Source organism: Chaetodon trifascialis, chromosome 2, assembly GCF_039877785.1.
Source record: "Chaetodon trifascialis isolate fChaTrf1 chromosome 2, fChaTrf1.hap1, whole genome shotgun sequence".
In the NCBI taxonomy this organism is placed as follows: domain Eukaryota; kingdom Metazoa; phylum Chordata; class Actinopteri; order Chaetodontiformes; family Chaetodontidae; genus Chaetodon; species Chaetodon trifascialis.
The window spans coordinates 6,898,314-6,916,324 of NC_092057.1; the positions used below are offsets into that span (position 1 = coordinate 6,898,314).

The 18,011-nt window shown below is 42.4% G+C and overlaps 3 protein-coding genes across 5 annotated transcripts; 1 reads left to right on the top strand and 2 right to left on the bottom strand.

Annotated features, from left to right (window-relative positions):
• Nucleotides 1-464: 464 nt before the first annotated feature.
• On the bottom strand, nucleotides 465-4,452 carry trmo (tRNA methyltransferase O). Its single transcript, XM_070980213.1, has 6 exons — nucleotides 4,036-4,452; nucleotides 3,685-3,827; nucleotides 3,190-3,364; nucleotides 2,269-2,426; nucleotides 1,451-2,014; nucleotides 465-781 (listed from the first exon to the last, which is right to left on the bottom strand). Exons 1-6 carry the CDS (start codon nucleotides 4,122-4,124, stop codon nucleotides 546-548), a joined length of 1,365 nt encoding a protein of 454 aa, XP_070836314.1. The 5' UTR covers nucleotides 4,125-4,452; the 3' UTR covers nucleotides 465-545.
• A 1,531-nt stretch (nucleotides 4,453-5,983) lies between these two features.
• On the bottom strand, nucleotides 5,984-8,310 carry hemgn (hemogen). 2 transcript variants are annotated; one of them, XM_070981511.1, is made up of 4 exons: nucleotides 8,112-8,310; nucleotides 7,677-7,755; nucleotides 6,682-7,265; nucleotides 5,984-6,560 (listed from the first exon to the last, which is right to left on the bottom strand). In XM_070981511.1, the coding sequence occupies exons 1-4, from the start codon at nucleotides 8,167-8,169 to the stop codon at nucleotides 6,448-6,450; spliced, it is 834 nt and encodes a 277-aa protein (XP_070837612.1). In that variant the 5' UTR covers nucleotides 8,170-8,310; the 3' UTR covers nucleotides 5,984-6,447. The 2 variants fall into 2 exon arrangements, with proteins under 2 accessions (XP_070837612.1, XP_070837604.1); XM_070981503.1 differs by having other exon boundaries at nucleotides 7,665-7,755.
• A 2,327-nt stretch (nucleotides 8,311-10,637) lies between these two features.
• anp32b (acidic (leucine-rich) nuclear phosphoprotein 32 family, member B) lies at nucleotides 10,638-17,448 on the top strand. 2 transcript variants are annotated; one of them, XM_070979700.1, is made up of 7 exons: nucleotides 10,638-10,867; nucleotides 13,255-13,404; nucleotides 13,509-13,631; nucleotides 14,920-15,112; nucleotides 15,335-15,459; nucleotides 15,552-15,618; nucleotides 16,755-17,448. In XM_070979700.1, exons 1-7 carry the CDS (start codon nucleotides 10,814-10,816, stop codon nucleotides 16,835-16,837), a joined length of 795 nt encoding a protein of 264 aa, XP_070835801.1. In that variant the 5' UTR covers nucleotides 10,638-10,813; the 3' UTR covers nucleotides 16,838-17,448. The 2 variants fall into 2 exon arrangements, with proteins under 2 accessions (XP_070835801.1, XP_070835812.1); XM_070979711.1 differs by having other exon boundaries at nucleotides 16,758-16,968.
• The last annotated feature ends 563 nt before the right edge of the window (nucleotides 17,449-18,011 follow it).

Genomic DNA, 18,011 nt, shown 5'->3' on the forward strand with positions numbered 1-18,011 from the left:
TCTTCTGTTCCTGATGCTTTATACCTCCATTTCACATATCTCATAGTAGTCAGAGTGGTTTACTCTCACTGTTGAGTAAATTACAAAAACAAAAAAGAAGAGAGAATCTAATTCATGATCATTCAGTTTACTATTCACTGTGGATAGAAGGCTTACAAACCTACAATACCGCCAATAGTATTGTCAATAGAATAGAATAAACACAAGAACAAAAAAATGTGAAAGAAAAAGATATGAAAGTAGAAATTATTTATGGGGCTAGTGTAAATCTTTCCTATGATAGTTCATGTGAAGAATTTATTAAATTCTTGATTTTGTACAATCATTCCTGTCTTTAGATCAATTGTACTGAGCTATGACATAGAAATGAATTCAGTTTTCATTATCATATCATTTCTGCCTCATAAGAGCTTCCTGTCAGTAATAACACAAAATAAGGACAAAAAGTATAAAAAACATTTTTGTTTGAAAACTCTTTTATTAAATCAACTTGCACAAAATCAAACATACCGAAATTAAACATCTGCTTTCACTGAGAGGGTTTCTCACACCGAGGCGATGAGCTGCTCAGCAGGTCGGACCTGCAGTACTTCAGCAAAGCCTCGTCCAAACCAGCAGGTGATGTCAGCCGTGTCAAGGGTGAAGAAGAAGAGTCTGTCTCTGCAGCGTGTCCTCCTGTAGACTGAGCGTGGGTCTGCTGACAGCACCCCTCTGATGGCGGCAGCAGCCTCCTCTGGACTGCGTAGAAACCTGAAGCGGGGTCTGTCACTCTCAGGAGGTCCTGTGTGGCATGAGGCAGCACTCTGTCAAACTACGACTGACTCTTTTCATGTTCATCTCTGTCACAACAGCACCCTCTTGTGGAGAAAGGCACAACAACACCGTTTTCTCTGGTTGACAACAGGCTTAATCTAATAAAACCCCAATTCCCAAAAAGTGTGGATGCTGCATAAAACGTAAATAAAACAGAGTGAAATCATTTGCAGTCAAACTGTGTTTAAAGACAGCAGTTTTCTCAAGTGTTCCTGCGTCCATGCAGTAACATCCTTCATCCACTCATGTGTTCACAAAGTGGTGAACCTCGCTCCATCCTCTATGAACGACTGAGCCTTTCCAGGATGCCCCTTTCATACCCAATCATGATCATCTCACCTGTTACCAATGAGCCTGTTTACCTGTGGAACGTTCCAAACAGGTGTTTTTGGAGCGTTCCACATCTTTCCCAGTCTGTGAAACGTGTCGCTGCATCAGATTCACAATAAGCAGATATTTACAGAAATCAATGAAGCTGATGAGGAAAAACATTAAACATATTGACTTTGTGCTGTTTTCAGTTGAGCAGATGTGAAAAAGCAGATTATTACATTCTGTTTTATCGATGTTTTAAACAGCATCCCAACATTTTTAGACCTGAGGCTGCACTGTAATGCACACTGTAAGTCTGGCTTACCTGACAGGTGTGTGGGAAGGAATTCTGCCAACTCCCTCTGAGCATGAGGGGTGAAGCGCACCTCCAGACTGCCAACAGGAGGCTCTCTGATCCAGCCAGCGATGGTGCTGCAGGCCTCCTCTCCATATCGAGGGTGATCCACTGCCGCCTCCGGCCGTTCAGTTTTGGGAGAGTCTGAAAGTTGATCCTTGCTCTCACAACTCAGCTGGCAAAGGTCACCTTGGGTCACATAGTGTTTGACGTCCTCCAGCACATTGTGGAGGTCTTTGGGGACAGAAAGCTGAGCACTGACTCCACATGAATCTGTGAGTGGAATATCAGCTTCAGGCGCGTCATCATTGGGTCTTTCACCGATCACATCTGAGTCTTTATGGAGGTTAAAACTATCTGCTGTCTCATTTGGTGACTCAGTAGTTGCCTGTGGTTGATCTGAGTTTGAATCATTAGGCTCAGAGTCTATGCACATCCTGGTGTGGGGGGAGTCGTACTCTGGGATGTAGGGTTTGATGTCCAGGACTGGAGTCCCATCAATCATGTCAATGTCTGACAGATGTATTGTATCACCTGGAAAATGAAGGTGGGAATGCTTTGACTTCTATGAAGCAGAGTCAGTTACCTGTTTCTGTGGTCGAGGTTAAAATCTGACAGCTGAACGTTTAGATTTCTCCTGCATTACATTCAGCATTCGGGAAAAAGTCTGTACATTAGTGAACACGATGGTTTAGAGATTAGACATGATGATATGTTCAAATGCTAAATCTGCACACAGATCCTCAGAAGGACACAACTTGCAGACAGTTAGCTTTTCGGCCACTCACCTGCAACTTTATCAAGTTTAGCCAGAGTCAGGCCCAAAGCGTTGGGTCGGTGCGGACTGCGTGTCGAGTACACGCCCACTCTCTGACCGTCCAGTCGGGGAGGCTTCACTTTGGCTTTGGAACTCAGGTGTCCATTTTTGTGAAACAGAAAGATGATCCTGCAGAGACCAGAAGGAGGAAACACACAGAGGACGTGAACCAAAACACCAAAACGCTCACAGCGTCTGTCCGACTGAAAAAAAAACAGCCCTTAATCACAAGACCAGTCCCACAGGCCTTCATACGCCGTGTTAGACGGTGAGGGACGAGACAGAGCTTCAGTTATCCAGAGGAAACCTGTTATAATAGTATAATGTAATACACAGTAGGAAGGAGTGCAGATATGACACATCAATAAAAGGTACCTGTGCAAAAATATCAATAAACAATCGCCCAAAATCCACAAAATCTAAATATACACAATGTCTAAAATATGAACAAGAATAATGTGAAGGCTGTTTTTTGTTGTATGCAGCTGCAGTTCGTGTGTACAATATCAAATGTCAAGAAGCCTGAAGTGCATGTGGTTAATTTAAAGTGTACAGTGATTCTGTGCATGATAGTGCACATTACGCCCCGCAGGTCAGAGAGCTGCAGAGACAGTAAACCAGAGAGACGCCTCATTCAAGCAAGAAAAGGTCAAACGTCTCAATGAAAACACACTTTTCATTGAGACACAAGTTTTAATGCATGTGTCGGTGCGATTCGACTCCAAAGATTTGAAAAGGTTTTCACATCGGCTGCAGACGAGACTCTTGAAAGATGAAACTAAATAAAGTTTGCAGACACTGTAAAGATCGCGATGCTGATTCGTGGCATTCTTCAGTCACCGGAATAAAAACAGCAAACCTTCTGACTAACCTTCAGCAGCAGACCACCTACCAGACGTGGGAGTACTGGTCCAGGCCCACCACAGCGTGCTCGGGGTTACTGAAGACGCTCTGCTGGATGCGCAGTTCTGCCCTTGAGGGCCCACAGATGGTTGGCTGCCTGGGGGTCCCATTCTTCACAGAGAAACAGGAAGTGATGTAACCAATCGGGACCGTCTGGATGTTTCCTGGAACGTTACAGTGTTTCAATTTCTGACGTTTGGACACAGTAAACACACGCAAGAAAAAACATTATATTGTCATTATTTCTGACAGATATTACGACTGATGTGTGATTCATAAACAGTGATCATTTTTGCATCACAATTTTCATTTTCAGTGAAACAACTATTAAAATCATGTCGATGTGACATTTGTTGGGGGTGTTTTCTTAAATCTGGAGAAGATTTGGACATACTGTGATTTCAATAATATTTAAAAAAAAACCTGTTCAGGCCTAATATTCAGACAGTTGTTCACTCTGAGGACGTTTTGACTTTTTATTAACCTCGCTCTAAGGCAGCCTGTGGGGACACAGGTGGAGGCGGTGGTGGCGTCCGATCAGGCTCACACACTCCAACCTTTGACACAGCAGACTGGATGGAGATCATATGTTTGCGATGAGCTCTGACTGCACTGTCCAACATCTGTCTGCTCAAACAAGAGCCGAAATAAGCAAATAATGACAAAATGTTAGAATGACATTTCTACAAAGACACAGTGAAAATCCATTAAAGTAAAGCAGCACTGGATATTGAAAGCAGATGACAGACAAACATTTCAGAGAAAAACATGCAACTGTCACGTGTGTTTGTGGCTCATTCACACCTGTTCATTCCAGGTGATGTAATGAACATACCTCAGGTTCTTGATCTCTTTTCTCATCACAGAAACCTGCTGATTGAGCTTATTCATGCGCTCGCCGCAGCAGTCACACGCAGGACTCATCCTCCTGCTGTGAACGAGGCCAAAAACAACACACAAGTCTTACAAATCAACTTCCAGCTAACGGCAGCTGAACAGCAACAGCCCGCACGCTGACGAAACACGTGGGCGTTTCTCCACGCGGAAGCACATCTTGGACTTCCTGTTGCACTGTGTCACGTGACAACACCAAAATCATCTGAACAGCGCAGTTTTGGGAATATTTACATCCTGTATTTTGTGTATAGTCGCGTAGATGGGTACAAAACACTACTTGCAGCTAATACACATAAATTACGCATGAGGAAATTGAGGGAGCGCAGTGTTGTTTCAGGCCAGCAGAGGGCGGCATGGCTTACTTTTTTCCAGACAAAGCTTTATTTATAAAGACAGTCCGTGGTGGAATGTAGGTACATTCACTCAAGTACTGTTGTTGAGTACTTTTACTCTGCATTTACTACAGTGAAATATTGTTCAGATGAAACATTACATAAAGTATTCACACCTGGCTCCACCTCACCAGCTACTGCATTGAAATACTGCTTATCCTTCCCGCCAGGGGTGGAATGTTACTGTATGTACAAATCTGTGGTACTTATACTTTACTTAAGTATTTAACCTCAGAGGCAAACTTTTTTTTTTTGTTCCACTGCATTTGTCATCTTTATCTACTCACTACTCTGCAGATTATTATTTTTCATACCCTTCCTGTCCAGTGAAAACCACGGATCTCCACATTTGGTGAATTATGAATTAAAATTTTTCTGATAAACTGAAAGACCAAGAGTTTCTTCATGAGTTGAGGAAATCCTCCTACTTCTGAAGCTGGAAAATGCATGAAAACAGGGTTTCTTTATAAGAGATTAATTAGAGATACGTGGCTCTAACAGGACATCGACACTACAAACACGTGATGATCTGATAGAACATGATGCATCGCTGCAGATTAAACTATCCAACAGTATTAAAAAGGTTATTTGACAGTTTTTTGTTGTTTTTCAATATTATGTGTAAATATCATAAACATTCTGTAAATTACTTTTATTAACCGTAAAATAAAGGTCGTCATCTGTCAATCAATATAATGTAACCTCAAACATCTACAGATGTTTTCACTGCACAATGAGTACTTTCAATATTTTAACTACATTTTGCTGATAATACTTATATACTTTTACTCAAGCAATGAATGCAGGACTTTTGCTTGTACTGGAGTACTTTCACATTGTGGTATTTGTACTTTTACTTCAGTAAAGGATCTGAATACTTCATGCACCACTGTCACCACTAATGCATCAGTAATATTATATGCATAATACACTGAAGGGGGCCATTGTGCTGCATAGTGAGCACTTCTACTCTGTTACTTTTGCTGATAATACTTATTTTGAATACAGAACTTTCAGTTGAAATTGAGTATTTTTACATTGTGGTTACTTTTACTGAAGCAAAGGACCCAAATATTTCTTCCATCGCTGTCTGTACAGTATTAAGTGAAGCAGATCCAGGTGTTAGCCAGAGCCTTAACAAACAGGTCACAGATATACAGATATTCTGTTCACACTGTAAAATATAATTCAAAATATTTTTTATTCCACTGACCAGAGCTGAGAAAAGGTTTCTTGTTAGAGTATTTACATTTACCAGTTAAGTATTTTCACCTTTATCGAAGTAAAATTTCAACATAGTTATGCTTAAATTCGTCAGGTAGAACTGATCCTCAAAATTTCCCCATTTAAGTGAAAAAAACATGACCAATTCCAGATGTTAGGAGAGCAGATAGATCCTCAAAATACAGTCTCATTAAAGCCTTTTAAAAACACCAGCAGAATCTTTGGTCTTAACAGCTTGTTAAGTCAATAGAAGGATAAAAATCTATCAGTGAGTTTAAAGGAAATCTCTTTTCTTTATTGATCATATACTCACATTAGTCTGTGGATGACACAGATGATCATGACCACAGTCAGATGATTGTAAGCATTGCATTTTATTAGGTGAAAAAACAACTTTTACAAAATTCAATCAAATAAATCCACAATTACAAATACATAATTAGCATTGATTTATTCCATTTACTGTACCATTTACAAACTTTGCAGTTCACTAAATGCAAAATACAAAATAGCATTCAGGAGCTTCGTCGTGAAGCACAAACCAGAATAAATAAGCATACAGGTTTGGTTTGAATTCATACATTTGTCAAATAAGTGACGCATACGCTCAACATGTTTGTCCTCTTCAGCCAACAGGCTGCACACTAACCAGAGTGAAACTCAGGTACAAACTGTGACCGAGAGCATGCAGTCTGGCTGAAGTGAGGCAGTATCTGAAATGTGTTTTTAGAAAATTAGAATGAATTTCCTGGGAGATATTCTTGTGGAGGAGGTGGCGAGGACAAGGTGGGAACTGAGAACATTTTGTTTTGTTCAGGTGCGCTGATCGACGGTGTCCCACTCAGATCTAAAAAAAAAAAAAAAAGACAGACAGACAGACAGACAGACAGACAGACAGACAAGATGGAGTCAATCAGGCAATGTTTCATGTTTCAAGATTTCCACACCATAAATGTCCTCTTTATTACCTTCATCAGTTCCTTTGTCTTGAGATAGAGAGATATCTTCCTCCTCATCTGGGCCCAAGTCCTCAATCAGGACCTGGTTGAAGGCCTCCCTGCCTTGTGACTCTATGTTGAGGGTCTCCACCCGGGGAGGAGCTGCGGGAGGAGCCGCAGCTTCAACAGGGGTTTGGGTCAGAGCCGGGGCGACATCTGGAGCTGGAGCCAACTCTTGGACAAAGACTGGAGCCGAATCTAGATCTTTGCAGGGAGCTGGTGCAGGAACTGAGGGTGAAAAGAGGGCTGGCGCCGGGTTCACTGGAGCAGGAGCAAAGACGGGGCTTTGGAGAGATCCAAACACTGGCAGAGGAGCAAGGGCAGGTGCTGGTTGTGATTCCAAAACAATTAAGGAGGATGGAGAGCCTGATGCTTGATCTGGGATGACCTCCACAGGTTCAGGCACCACCACTGCTGCAGGAGCTTCTGGAGGAGCTGCTGCCTCTTCCTGAGTGACTGATATCTCCGGCGTGGGTTCAGTCTTCCTCGGCCTCCCCTTCTTCTTCGCGCCGCTCCTGTCCTCAGCCCGTGGTCTTTTCCTCTGGCTCTCCACCCTGAAAGAGCATGACAACTGTAATCAACCTCAGAACAGTGGACACTGATATTAGCTCTTTGTGATACTTCTGCAAAACCAATAGTACAAAGTCCTTGACCTGGATCTGGAGCGTCAATAGAAACACCAGAGCAACCTTTGGTTTCCTCTTGCTCCACATTCAATATAAAAAACAGGAGTGATAAGCAGCTGATAATGTTTTCACATTGTAAAGTACAGTGTTTTATAATGCAGGTTTTGTAAATAAAGCCTATTAAAACAATAGTCTGGCATGAACTGTAAGTACTTGAATCTGTAGCATTTGTCTTCACTGCTAAAGCCATGACAGTAACTCCAAGTGAACACAGCTGTAAATGTAGGTCACTGCACTAACATTGACTGTGCTTTACAATACATTTACCCCAAAACCCACTGGTTAGTTTCCTTCTCTTCTGCTTCAGCCTTTCTCTTCCTGAGAAGATCCCTGTCCCTCAACCTGCGACGGATCCCACCTGTAAAACAGAAACCCACTCAGAGGATCCATTCTAACACGGGCAGGTTAAAACCAAAGAAATGCAGAGCAGTGGCATAGAAAGACGTCGTTTATAGACAGACATGTTTTCCTCCAGCTCCGGCCTGGCAAGTCTTCGACAGAAACATTTCCACTCTGAAGTTTAACATACAATTACACAGATTAAACTTGTGTCTTATTCTCAGGAACGTATCTTAGATGTTGATTAAAATGCGTCTGAGCTGATCTTAAGACACCAAACTACATGAAAGTGAACAACTAGCTCAGCCAACTTTCTACTGCGAAAACGCTGAAGTACTTCATTTGAAAATAAGTGAAGGAATATTAAAAATCAACCTTGGTCCTCATTTGGATTGCTATATTCCGACTTCTCTTGTTGCAACGTCTCCTCCATTCTGAGTCCTGCTATGAATGAATCCAAGTCATTGATGGCGGGCAAGCACAGGACAGCAGACAGAGTAACTTCTGACTGTTTTCTATTCCCACCCCTAAATGAATTATCTGGTTAACCATTACCACTGTGCTAGAAGAGTTCTTGCAGCTTTGGTCTTATCATATTTGTAAAGCTGGAGGAGTTGGCACAGCGCTGACAGTGAAAAAAAAAAAAGGCTGGAGCAAGTTGTGTGTGGGCAGTGTGAGATAGGGACGTAATATGTACAGTGTATGTGTTTAAAGGAGGAAATACATATAGAAGCAGACTCAAACATCTTTTGTGTGAATTGCTGTGTGCTGGAAAATAAAAAGGATTCTTCTGCTTTGCATGTATGTTTATGCAGCTGAGACAAAAGTTAAAATATTACTGTTGCTTAGCAATAGCAAAACTATACCTTGACTGGATTTAGGCAATCATTCAATGTCTAAACTGTCTGGTGGTGTTGGAGGGCACAAAACAGGTTAAGATTTAAAAGAAGTTCTGAATATTAAAGCCTTCTGCGTTACTTTCTGCATGAATAATAACAATAATCGTCAAAAAATACACCAAAAACCTATTTTTATTCATGCTAAATGTGTCTTTTTCTAATAAAGCTAACATGTTATGAAGCGCTGTGGGTAGACTGTTACTGAAAAGCCATTAGATGAAGCCAGAAATCCTGTCTTCGACTGGAGTAGGGGCGTACCCATCTTATCTCGCAGATGGAGAGTAGCTTTGCAGGGGTGTGTTCTCAATCTTCTCACAGCACATTGAGCCCTGATGTGTGTGTTTGAGCCACTCAGAGAGAGAAAACCTGCCCGGCAGAGTAAATAACACTCAACTGCCAATTGCCTCCAGCACAGTAGGGGAAATGTTGAGGCTATCTTGTTTGAATTCACTCATGTCTGCTCTGAAGGAGCTTCTAGCAATTCACACGTACTTTCTAAGATAAGGCCGTATGTCAGTCTAAGTTACTGGTTCGTAGCTTAATGGGTGAAAGGACAATAAGCTCCTTCTCTGGGATGCACTGAGTCGAATAAACTGTCCCATTGCTAGATGTAAACAAAGAGTGGCACACACACACAGACACGCACACACACACACACAGAGAGAGAGAGAGAGAGAGAGAGAGAGAGAGAGAGAGTCACACATTCAGACTAGCATGAGCAGCTGGTCAAAAGACCTGCACACGTTAACTCTTCAGCCGGTACAAGTCAGACACAAGAAGGGACAGATTGTCATCAGCATTACTGTTCAAGCTAAAAGCAGAAAGTGCTTTCACTAACTCTCTCTCTCTCTCTCTCTCTCTCTCTCTCTCTCTCTCTCTCACACACACACACACACACACACACACACACACACACACACACACACACACACACACACACACACAACCCTACTGTTGCACAATGAAACTCAAGTTTGAGGAACGTCAACTCTGATGTTACAGCGCCATCTCCTGGTGTGTCTTTTCAACTACCAGCCACTCATTGAATAAGTTATGCACATATATATTGTATACATTGAACTTGCACAAGGCCAGAGACTTCGCCTGGATCCTGGTTCCCGTGCTGTGGACATGCAGCATTAAGTCTGGATCCTGGTCCCTGAGCTGTGGATATGCAGCAGTAAGTCTGGATCCTGTGTCCATCACTACACCACCGGCTCGCCATAAAAAGACATAATTTCACGAAAATCCAGAATATCATGGCTGATTTATGCTTTAATTCATAAAAATGAACAATTCATGCTCAGCAGACTTCAGCTTGAGTGCTCTGGCGTCTCAGGAAGTGCAGGGGGGTGGGGTGGGGTGGGGGGTTGAGGGGTGCCCTGCTCTCCATATGCATATACAATGCTCTCTTTACTGCAAACCAAACACACCCCTCCTTCCTCGCAATGTGCCCGGGCGGCTGAAAGAACCTGCCATTTATGAGCCACGAGTACGACACAAATTCTCAATTTATGCGGTTTATTGATCAGAATCGTCACATAATACAAATTCAATGCAAGTAAACTAAAGAAAAGAGGCGTTTCGGGGCTTTGGAGGGCAACAGGTTTGAGGAACATTCAACACAGGATTTATTTGTGATGTTAGACATTTTGCAGACACACTGGACGTGAAGAAATAATGAACTACACCACAGGTGTTTTAAAGCTCTGAAACTTTATTCAGTCAAACAGATAAACAAAGTTCACCGTATGACCTACTTTGTCTCACTGCTCGGGTTCTGTGTCGGGTGAATTGAACGTATGTTTTCTGCTTTCCTTCATCGAATGACAGAGACTTTTCAGACAAAAGCATCCTGTCTTGACTAAACACAGTACAGTAGTTTCCTTGCAGAAGACATAAATTGCACCATAGCAGCGTTTCGGGGCAGCGTCATGTTTTGTGACTGCAATGCCTTTGTGGAGGCGATGGGCGGCTCTGGACGCAGATGGCGCTGTTGAGCATATATTTTGTTTCAGTCCCGTTTCCCTCCATGGTTTCTCCTCTCTCCGACTAACTTAGCGTTTGGCTCAGTTCATTATACAGTCCTATATTCTCCCTCCATTAGGGCATCTCTGCCTTTGGACTGAAGATCCCAGCAAAACCCGAGAGAGAAAAGTTTAACTTTCATAGGGCAAGATGGACATGAAAAAGAGGATCCACTTGGAGCTAAGAAACAGGACACCGTCTGATGTGAGTCGTGCTTTTTTAAAACCAACCCTTAGTTTTCGGGCTAGCCTTGTTAGCCAGCTTGCTACTTTTTCTGCTTTGCGAGTGACCTGTGCGGCTAACGTAATGGTGACCACATGGGCTTTAGATGAGCTTTCTTCTTTATAATCGGGCGGAAAACACTCGCACAACAAGCTCAGTCGTTCGTACTGGTCTGGTTTGGGCGTATGGAGGCAACGAGACGAGAAAAGCGATATTCAATCGTTACTTTGAAACGGCGATTCCTCAGCTTGCTGGCATTATTGCAGTGCTTTAACCGTTTCGCAGCCTCTTTGGTCAGCGGTGCACACACGATTTCAGCTCGACTCCACCGTTGAAGCACAATTACTAAACTTCTTTTTACGCTGATTATATTAGGAAATGCTCTTCCTGCGCCGCGTTTGGCTTTCACACAGTGCTATATTTTATACAGACCTTGGAAGCCATGTTTGCTGCTAGCATAACTGCTAAAAATGGGGCGCTTTTTTCTTTTTATTACAAATGCTCTTTACAACTCCAAGGCGTTCGTGCAAGAAATGAGTTTTGCTAACAAACGGGCCGATCACGAGTTATGTCCAGAAATGTCCGCGGAGTAACGTTAATGTTAATATCAAATGGCCAGATTCAGCAGCGACAACAAAAAACAGTCACTTGATTCACGAGTCATCCATACCTTGACCATTTACCGTTAAGCCACTGTTACTCTAATCTCACCCAGCTCTTATTTACACAAACTATATGAAATAGGCAGCCATTCCTGTGATGGTGATTCGTTTAAAGCCACGTTTAAAGCTGGTGCGATTTGTAAGTTTTAAAGGGAGTGTGCAGCAGTTAATTCCCTAAAATAGCTTGCACACTTGTACAGCAGATACGTTGTCCTTTCGTATCGGTGCATGTACACGTCTAAACATCGCTTAGTTTTTTAATGAAGTCTGGTGACCAGATGGTTCCGAGTCACAACCGTTCAGGCAGCAGCCCCCCTAACTTAGTGTTTGGTTCCCGCCATATTACCCCCTCCGCCACACAGCTCAAAGACAACAAAATACAGCCAGTTGTAAGCTTCAAACACCAAACACAGCCATTATTCCTTCCAGTGATAGTCATTAAAGCTATTGTAAAGCTGTTTGCAACTAAACCGATCGATTTGCTGGCCAGCGGCTTCATTAACCGAGCCAGCCTGCTTGAATGACACGGAGATCCGGTGCACCGCGCTTGATGCGTGGGCAGCCAAAAACTCGACGGTCGGCGTTTCCTCGGGACTCATGCATGAAATAAAACAAATTTAGCATCGAAAAATAACTTCGGTAATGTGTACGTAATGATAATTACTCTTTCTAATCAGCACTTTTCGCCATTGAAGTGTTCAGAGAACTGCATACTGTATCTCAGGAATCGCCATGTTGTCATTCTGTCGTCTTTGAAGCTCTGGGAGAAAGGAACTGTCTCCATCTTTGTTTTTACTAAATTTCCGTTCTCAGTATATTTCCTTCGCCACTTCGACCTGAAAACGATGCGGTACCCTGTGACAAACTGGCAATAACGGTCGTTCGCTCGACGACAAAGAATATTCCACTTCCCCAATGAAAGCTGGTTTTACGGGAAAAAAAGAAAATCTGTACTAAGGGTGTATTCGCAATCCTTTCCGTTGCTGTTGGGTTGGCTAATGGCGGGCAGACAGACCTCTGTAGCTGCTCCTCTACCGCACGGCAGCGTTTAAAAGGGGCAATGGCTAGCCTGTAGCAAGCTAGCTCACAAAAATCATTGCATTTGTCATTAGTGACTGCATCAGCGGGCCATGGGAAGCTGCTGCCTGGCTCTTCCTCGTTTCACAGAAATCAATTCATTAACCGTCGTGCCGGGAAAAATTAAGCACACAGCGATTTGGGCAGTTTGTAGACGGGGACACAGAGTCCATTTTCGGCGTTTTAGTGGAGAAATCGTGATCTTTGACGTTTGACAACAACTTTTTTCGCAACGTTTTTGTCCGACGCTGAATTGCGCAACCAGTGTTAGCTTTAACTGTGTGAAAGTAACTCCGCCTTCAGACGTGTTTTTCTAATATTTCACGGCAAACACAAAATGCCTTTTATTTTATTACATTTTTTTAAATTCACAAAGTAAAGGGCCAAAACAACAACATCCCCCAATAAACACATTATGATTGTTTACCAGCTTGTTTTGTCTCATTTAATTTACTGTGATTATTTTGTTTTAGAAAAGAGAGTTAGGAAAATATTTTTCCAATATGCAAAAATTTTAATGTTTTAGATTAAATTATAATTACGCATCTGTAGTGACGGTAATTCCACTAAACACATGAAACAGTGGAGATTAAGTTTATTTATGTTATATTGCACTTTTCTATGTTTCAGGTACGAGAACTTGTCCTTGACAATTGTCGGTCAGTTGAAGGAAAAATCGAAGGCCTCACAGCTGAGTTCGTCAACCTGGAGTTCCTCAGTTTGATAAACGTTGGCTTAATCTCAGTGTCCAACCTGCCTAAACTAGGAAAACTCAAAAAGGTAAAAAACAAAAAAGAAATGCTGTTTCACCTTCATACCTCCATGTGAAAGCTGAATTGTGATGAGTGCCGTCTGAAATCGTACGTCCTTCCTCTGTCTTTCAGCTGGAGTTGAGTGACAACAGAATCAGCGGCGGCCTTGATGTTTTAGCAGAGAAACTCCCCAACCTCACACATCTAAACCTGAGTGGCAACAAATTGAAAGACATCAGCACTTTGGAACCATTGGTATGCATTCGCCACACATCCGCGCATTCACAGCTGCGGACATGGTGCTTCTCGTTGGCTTATAATTCAACAAACACTCTGAGTATTTATACAAAATCTTGTCTTTGCGCACACACACACACTGTATTAATGTAAATGTGATTACAGTTCATTGGCAGCACTCAACCCGCAGCCTACCAACAGCGTATGCATTTCTAACTTCAGCACTGCTCTCTGTGTGTTTGGTTATCCATATTCAAACTATCAGTGTAATGTCCTGGAACTGACTGACAGACGGTTCAGGAGAGCTCCTCCCTTCACTTGTATGAAATTCCAGTAATTATTTGAAATTCATGAATTAAATACAGAATACAGACATTAACAATCAAACTGTGTTTACTGACAGCAGTTTTCTAAAGTGTCCCTGAAGTAATTTCCGTTATCCAATCATGTGTTCACAAAGTGGTGAACGACTGAGCCTTTCCAGGATGCCCCTTTCATACCCAATCATGATCCTCTCACCTGTGGAATGTTCCAAACAGGTGTTTTTGGAGCGTTCCACATTTTTCCCAGTCTGTGAAATGTGTTGCTGCATCAGATTCACAATAAGCAGATATTTACAGAAATCAATGAAGCTGATGAGGAAAAACATTAAATGTATTGTCTTTGTGTTGTTTTCAGTTGAGTAGATGTTAAAAAAGGATTAGTAAATGATCACATCCTGTTTTATTGATGTTTTACACAGCGTCCCAACTTGTTTGAAATCAAAGTTGTAGTTAAGATAAGATAAAATAAAACTTTATTGATCCCACACCAGGGAAATTAAGTCCTTACAGCCAACAAGTATTATAAAAAGCAAAAACAGTGTCATGAAAGGGACGTGATAAAAAGTATACAGGACTGTAGAATAGAAAATCAACTATGTGTATTTGCACTATGTATACATTATAAAAATACTACTGCCCATAAAATACTATTGCCAATATTCTTATGAGAAAACTAGCAGTGTCATATGTTGTATTGCACTTGAGAAATACTGTTGCATAGAAAGGACATTAAATTTCATGAGTAGTTAATTACATTGAACCAAGACAAATATTCCAAATCCAGCATTGCCTTTAAGTAGTTCTGCTTACAGAGTCCAAATACACCCAGAGATGTTAAAGGGAACCAACTCTGTGTAATGGTATATCTCATTTTTCTGGACCGCCCAGCTGTATGCACATTATACACACACTGAGAGGTAACATCCTGAACTCGAGACACGACAGCAGTTTCTCATCAGTCCTTCGTTGCATGTGATCAACAGAAAAAGCTGGATAATCTGAAGAGTTTGGACCTGTTCAACTGTGAAGTGACAAACCTGAACGACTACAGAGAGAGCGTGTTCAAGCTGCTGCCCCAGCTCACCTACCTGGATGGTTACGACATGGAGGACAGGGAAGCCTCTGACTCCGACGGGGAGGTGGATGGAGATGGCGTAGACGACGATGAAGATGAAGGTAAGACGTTCTGCTCTTCTTGCTGTTGTGATAACCTTTAGTCCTCAAGAGCTGCGGTCAAACTGATTATGAGGATGATCTACTGCAAAGTAATATGACAACACAGTTTAATGTGACACACAGCTGCATGAACTCTGACCTGTCTCACTTTGGACATGAAGTTTAGGACTGTGGGACTTTGTTTACAACATGATTCCACTTTGTGTCGCTTTTGTGTTGCAGAGGGAGAGGAGGAGGAAGACGAGGACGGAGAGGAGGAGGACTTTGACGAGGAAGAGGACGACGAAGAAGATGAAGAGGAGGTAGAAGGAGAGGAAGATGATGATGAAGCCAGTGGAGAAGATGAGGTAAAAAAGAAAAAGAAAAAAAAGCTCGATGGGGTTATTTGGCTGAATATTTCGGGTCCGGGTGCATCATTTCTGTTTCTTTTTGTGTTAAGGAGGAAGATTTCGGTCAGGATGGGGAAGTGGATGAAGAGGATGAAGACGAGGATGAAGATGATGACGGTAGGTGCTATCTTTTTAGTCCCTTAACATGAGAAAAACACATTAAACCCAAAGCACCTCAGCACCTTCAGCTACTGTTAGAAGTACAACAGAGCAACTCCTCCACTTCTTTTCATACTACACCTCCAAACTGTCCACAAGGCCCAGCGGTGATTTAAAAAGACTGTATTCAATTTACTGATTTTAAAAAAAAGTGTCTCCACGCTTGAATTCACCACAAGCGTTCATTCTCCCGTTTTCCTTGTTGTCGACACTCATATCTATTCAAATTGAGAGTGCAGAATGATTCTGCGCAGGACGTGGTGTTATATTGCCTAATTAAAGTGTGTGGGGCAAAGGTCAGCCATCAAACGTACTTAAACTGCAGTTTGAAACAAAGCAGTCAAGCTCTTAAAAAGAGCCTCTGTTTTCTTTGTATATAAGCTGCAGATTTGACTTTAAGAAAAGTGTTCATAGAGTGTTGAGAGCCTGTTTGGTTGCCGAGGTGAACTTGATAAAGACTAATAAAAACTTGATAAGAGGACTAACATGGCACCTGCTGCTGGTTCTGTTTACAGAGGAAGCTTTGTGGAGGAGAGTTCAAAGGGTTCACAGGGCCTGCCAGTGATTGACTGTTCACACACAACACAAATAAGATTTGCTACTCAATCAGTTACAAGTGAAAAAGCAGGTTACGACTGATGAGATCAAAATAGTGACAAGCTTGTGAGTGTAAAACAGGAAGGTCTGTTAAACCCTGAACAATGTCGATACTGGAGACACATCTGACGCTGTTTATTTTCAGCTGCTAATCGTGTAACATTATAACATGTCGGGACAGCAAAACATGATAGTGACCATTCTTACACACTGCCCACGCTCCCTGAGACCACCCTGCAGGATATCTGAGAGCGCTGAAATGTTGAAGTTGTTCCTAGTGGCACTGAAGACATGCTAAAAGGCCACGGTGCCTGTCACACAAAGACTATATTATATGTAGATTGTAAAAATCCTGCATGACGTGCTTCCTGTATGACTAAAGGGCGAGACTGAGTGCATGCAGATGGAATATTCCCTTTCACACGTGCTGTTCTGCTCAGTTTGACGTGCGGTGGTCTTGGCACCTCTGACACATCACGTCTCCTCTTTACCCCCAGAAGCGGAAACTGGCAAAGGCGAGAAGAGAAAGCGAGACCCAGAGGATGAGGACGACGATGACGACGACGAAGATGACGATTAAGAGCAAAACTGAAAACGAGAGCCTACCGAGTCACCCCCCCACACACACAAATCCGAACGTCCGCCCTCCTTCATCTCGCACCGCCTTTGTAATCCACGTCTACCCCCCCCCCAGCTCTGAGCTCTTTTTATGGGGCAAGACTGTACCGGATGGGTGGGCCATGTGGAGCTGCCCTCCCCCCCCCCCCTTTTTTTTTCTCCCCTCCACCCATGGAACTGAGAGCCACCCAACACCCTCCACCTCACCCACCCCACGGCCCCGAGGTTCTCAGGCAGCCCAGCACTCAGCATTCCACAATTTCACTGTCAATCCCTCTTTATGTATTCCCGTGTGAGGACTTTGGGACTGGTATCTAGTTTTGGGTCTGTGCTTTTAATATTTTGTTGGATGAATTATTTTTTGTTGTTGGGTTTATTATTTCTCTTTTTTTTGTCTTTATTTTTTTTTTCTGTTCCTTATTTTTCCCAATAAAATTATTGCTATAGCAGCTGTGCAACCAGCGAGCCATGATTTTTAGTGTGGCCGCCTGTTGCACAAATCAAGGTTGTAGCTACATTTTTACTTTCTGTATGACAAAAAAAAAAAACTTTGTAAATAAAATGTTAACATTTTGTGCTTTTCTCTCGTCCTGCGTTGCTTTTCTGGTGTCCCAAAAATTAACAAAAAGGGATGAATATGGTCTGTCCCTCTCCTCCACCCTGCTGTTCTGCTCGTGTTCTCTGCACCGATGGTGACTGTATACATTCCACAGGAAAGGGCTTTGTTTCTCGTCTTAAAAGATGGGTTTTATATATTGGTACCATACTCACATGCTAATTTATATGTTTAATGTTGTAAACGTAAGAGATGGAGGACAAATTCTGTGTAAAAGCTCACCTGTAGGTAATACTGTCAGAGGCCAGTCTGCGAGGGTTAAATCAAGTGTGTATCTTCCAAAGTTAGTTGTTTTCTTACGAAATTCTCTCTGTTTTACTTTAAAAAAAGTAACTTTGGACATTTCCCACTTGACTGGCCTTCTCAGATGACCAGAGTCTCATATTAGCTTTGGTTAAATGCATTTTTCCACAGAGACTCTGACCCGTATCTCTTACATTGGACTCCAAGTAGGAGGGGATCACTTCAGGGCCACTATGGAAAGGAAAAATGGGCACTGTAGTGGCCCGCAGCCTCTTTA

Excerpts from the sequence above, each read along its gene's own strand:
- anp32b (XM_070979700.1), top strand. The coding sequence starts at position 10,814 with ATGGACATGAAAAAGAGGATCCACTTGGAGCTAAGAAACAGGACACCG. Across the intron at positions 10,868-13,254 it reads GAAACAGGACACCGTCTGAT|GTACGAGAACTTGTCCTTGA; the intron begins GTGAGTCGTGCT and ends TCTATGTTTCAG. Across the intron at positions 13,405-13,508 it reads AACTAGGAAAACTCAAAAAG|CTGGAGTTGAGTGACAACAG; the intron begins GTAAAAAACAAA and ends TCTGTCTTTCAG.
- hemgn (XM_070981503.1), bottom strand. The coding sequence starts at position 8,169 with ATGGAGGAGACGTTGCAACAAGAGAAGTCGGAATATAGCAATCCAAAT. Across the intron at positions 7,756-8,111 it reads CAATCCAAATGAGGACCAAG|GTGGGATCCGTCGCAGGTTG; the intron begins GTTGATTTTTAA and ends TCTGTTTTACAG. Across the intron at positions 7,266-7,664 it reads ACTAACCAGTGGGTTTTGGG|GGTGGAGAGCCAGAGGAAAA; the intron begins GTAAATGTATTG and ends ATGCTCTTTCAG.
- trmo (XM_070980213.1), bottom strand. The coding sequence starts at position 4,124 with ATGAGTCCTGCGTGTGACTGCTGCGGCGAGCGCATGAATAAGCTCAAT. Across the intron at positions 3,828-4,035 it reads AAAGAGATCAAGAACCTGAG|ACAGATGTTGGACAGTGCAG; the intron begins GTATGTTCATTA and ends TTGTTTGAGCAG. Across the intron at positions 782-1,450 it reads CCTTCCCACACACCTGTCAG|GACCTCCTGAGAGTGACAGA; the intron begins GTAAGCCAGACT and ends CATGCCACACAG.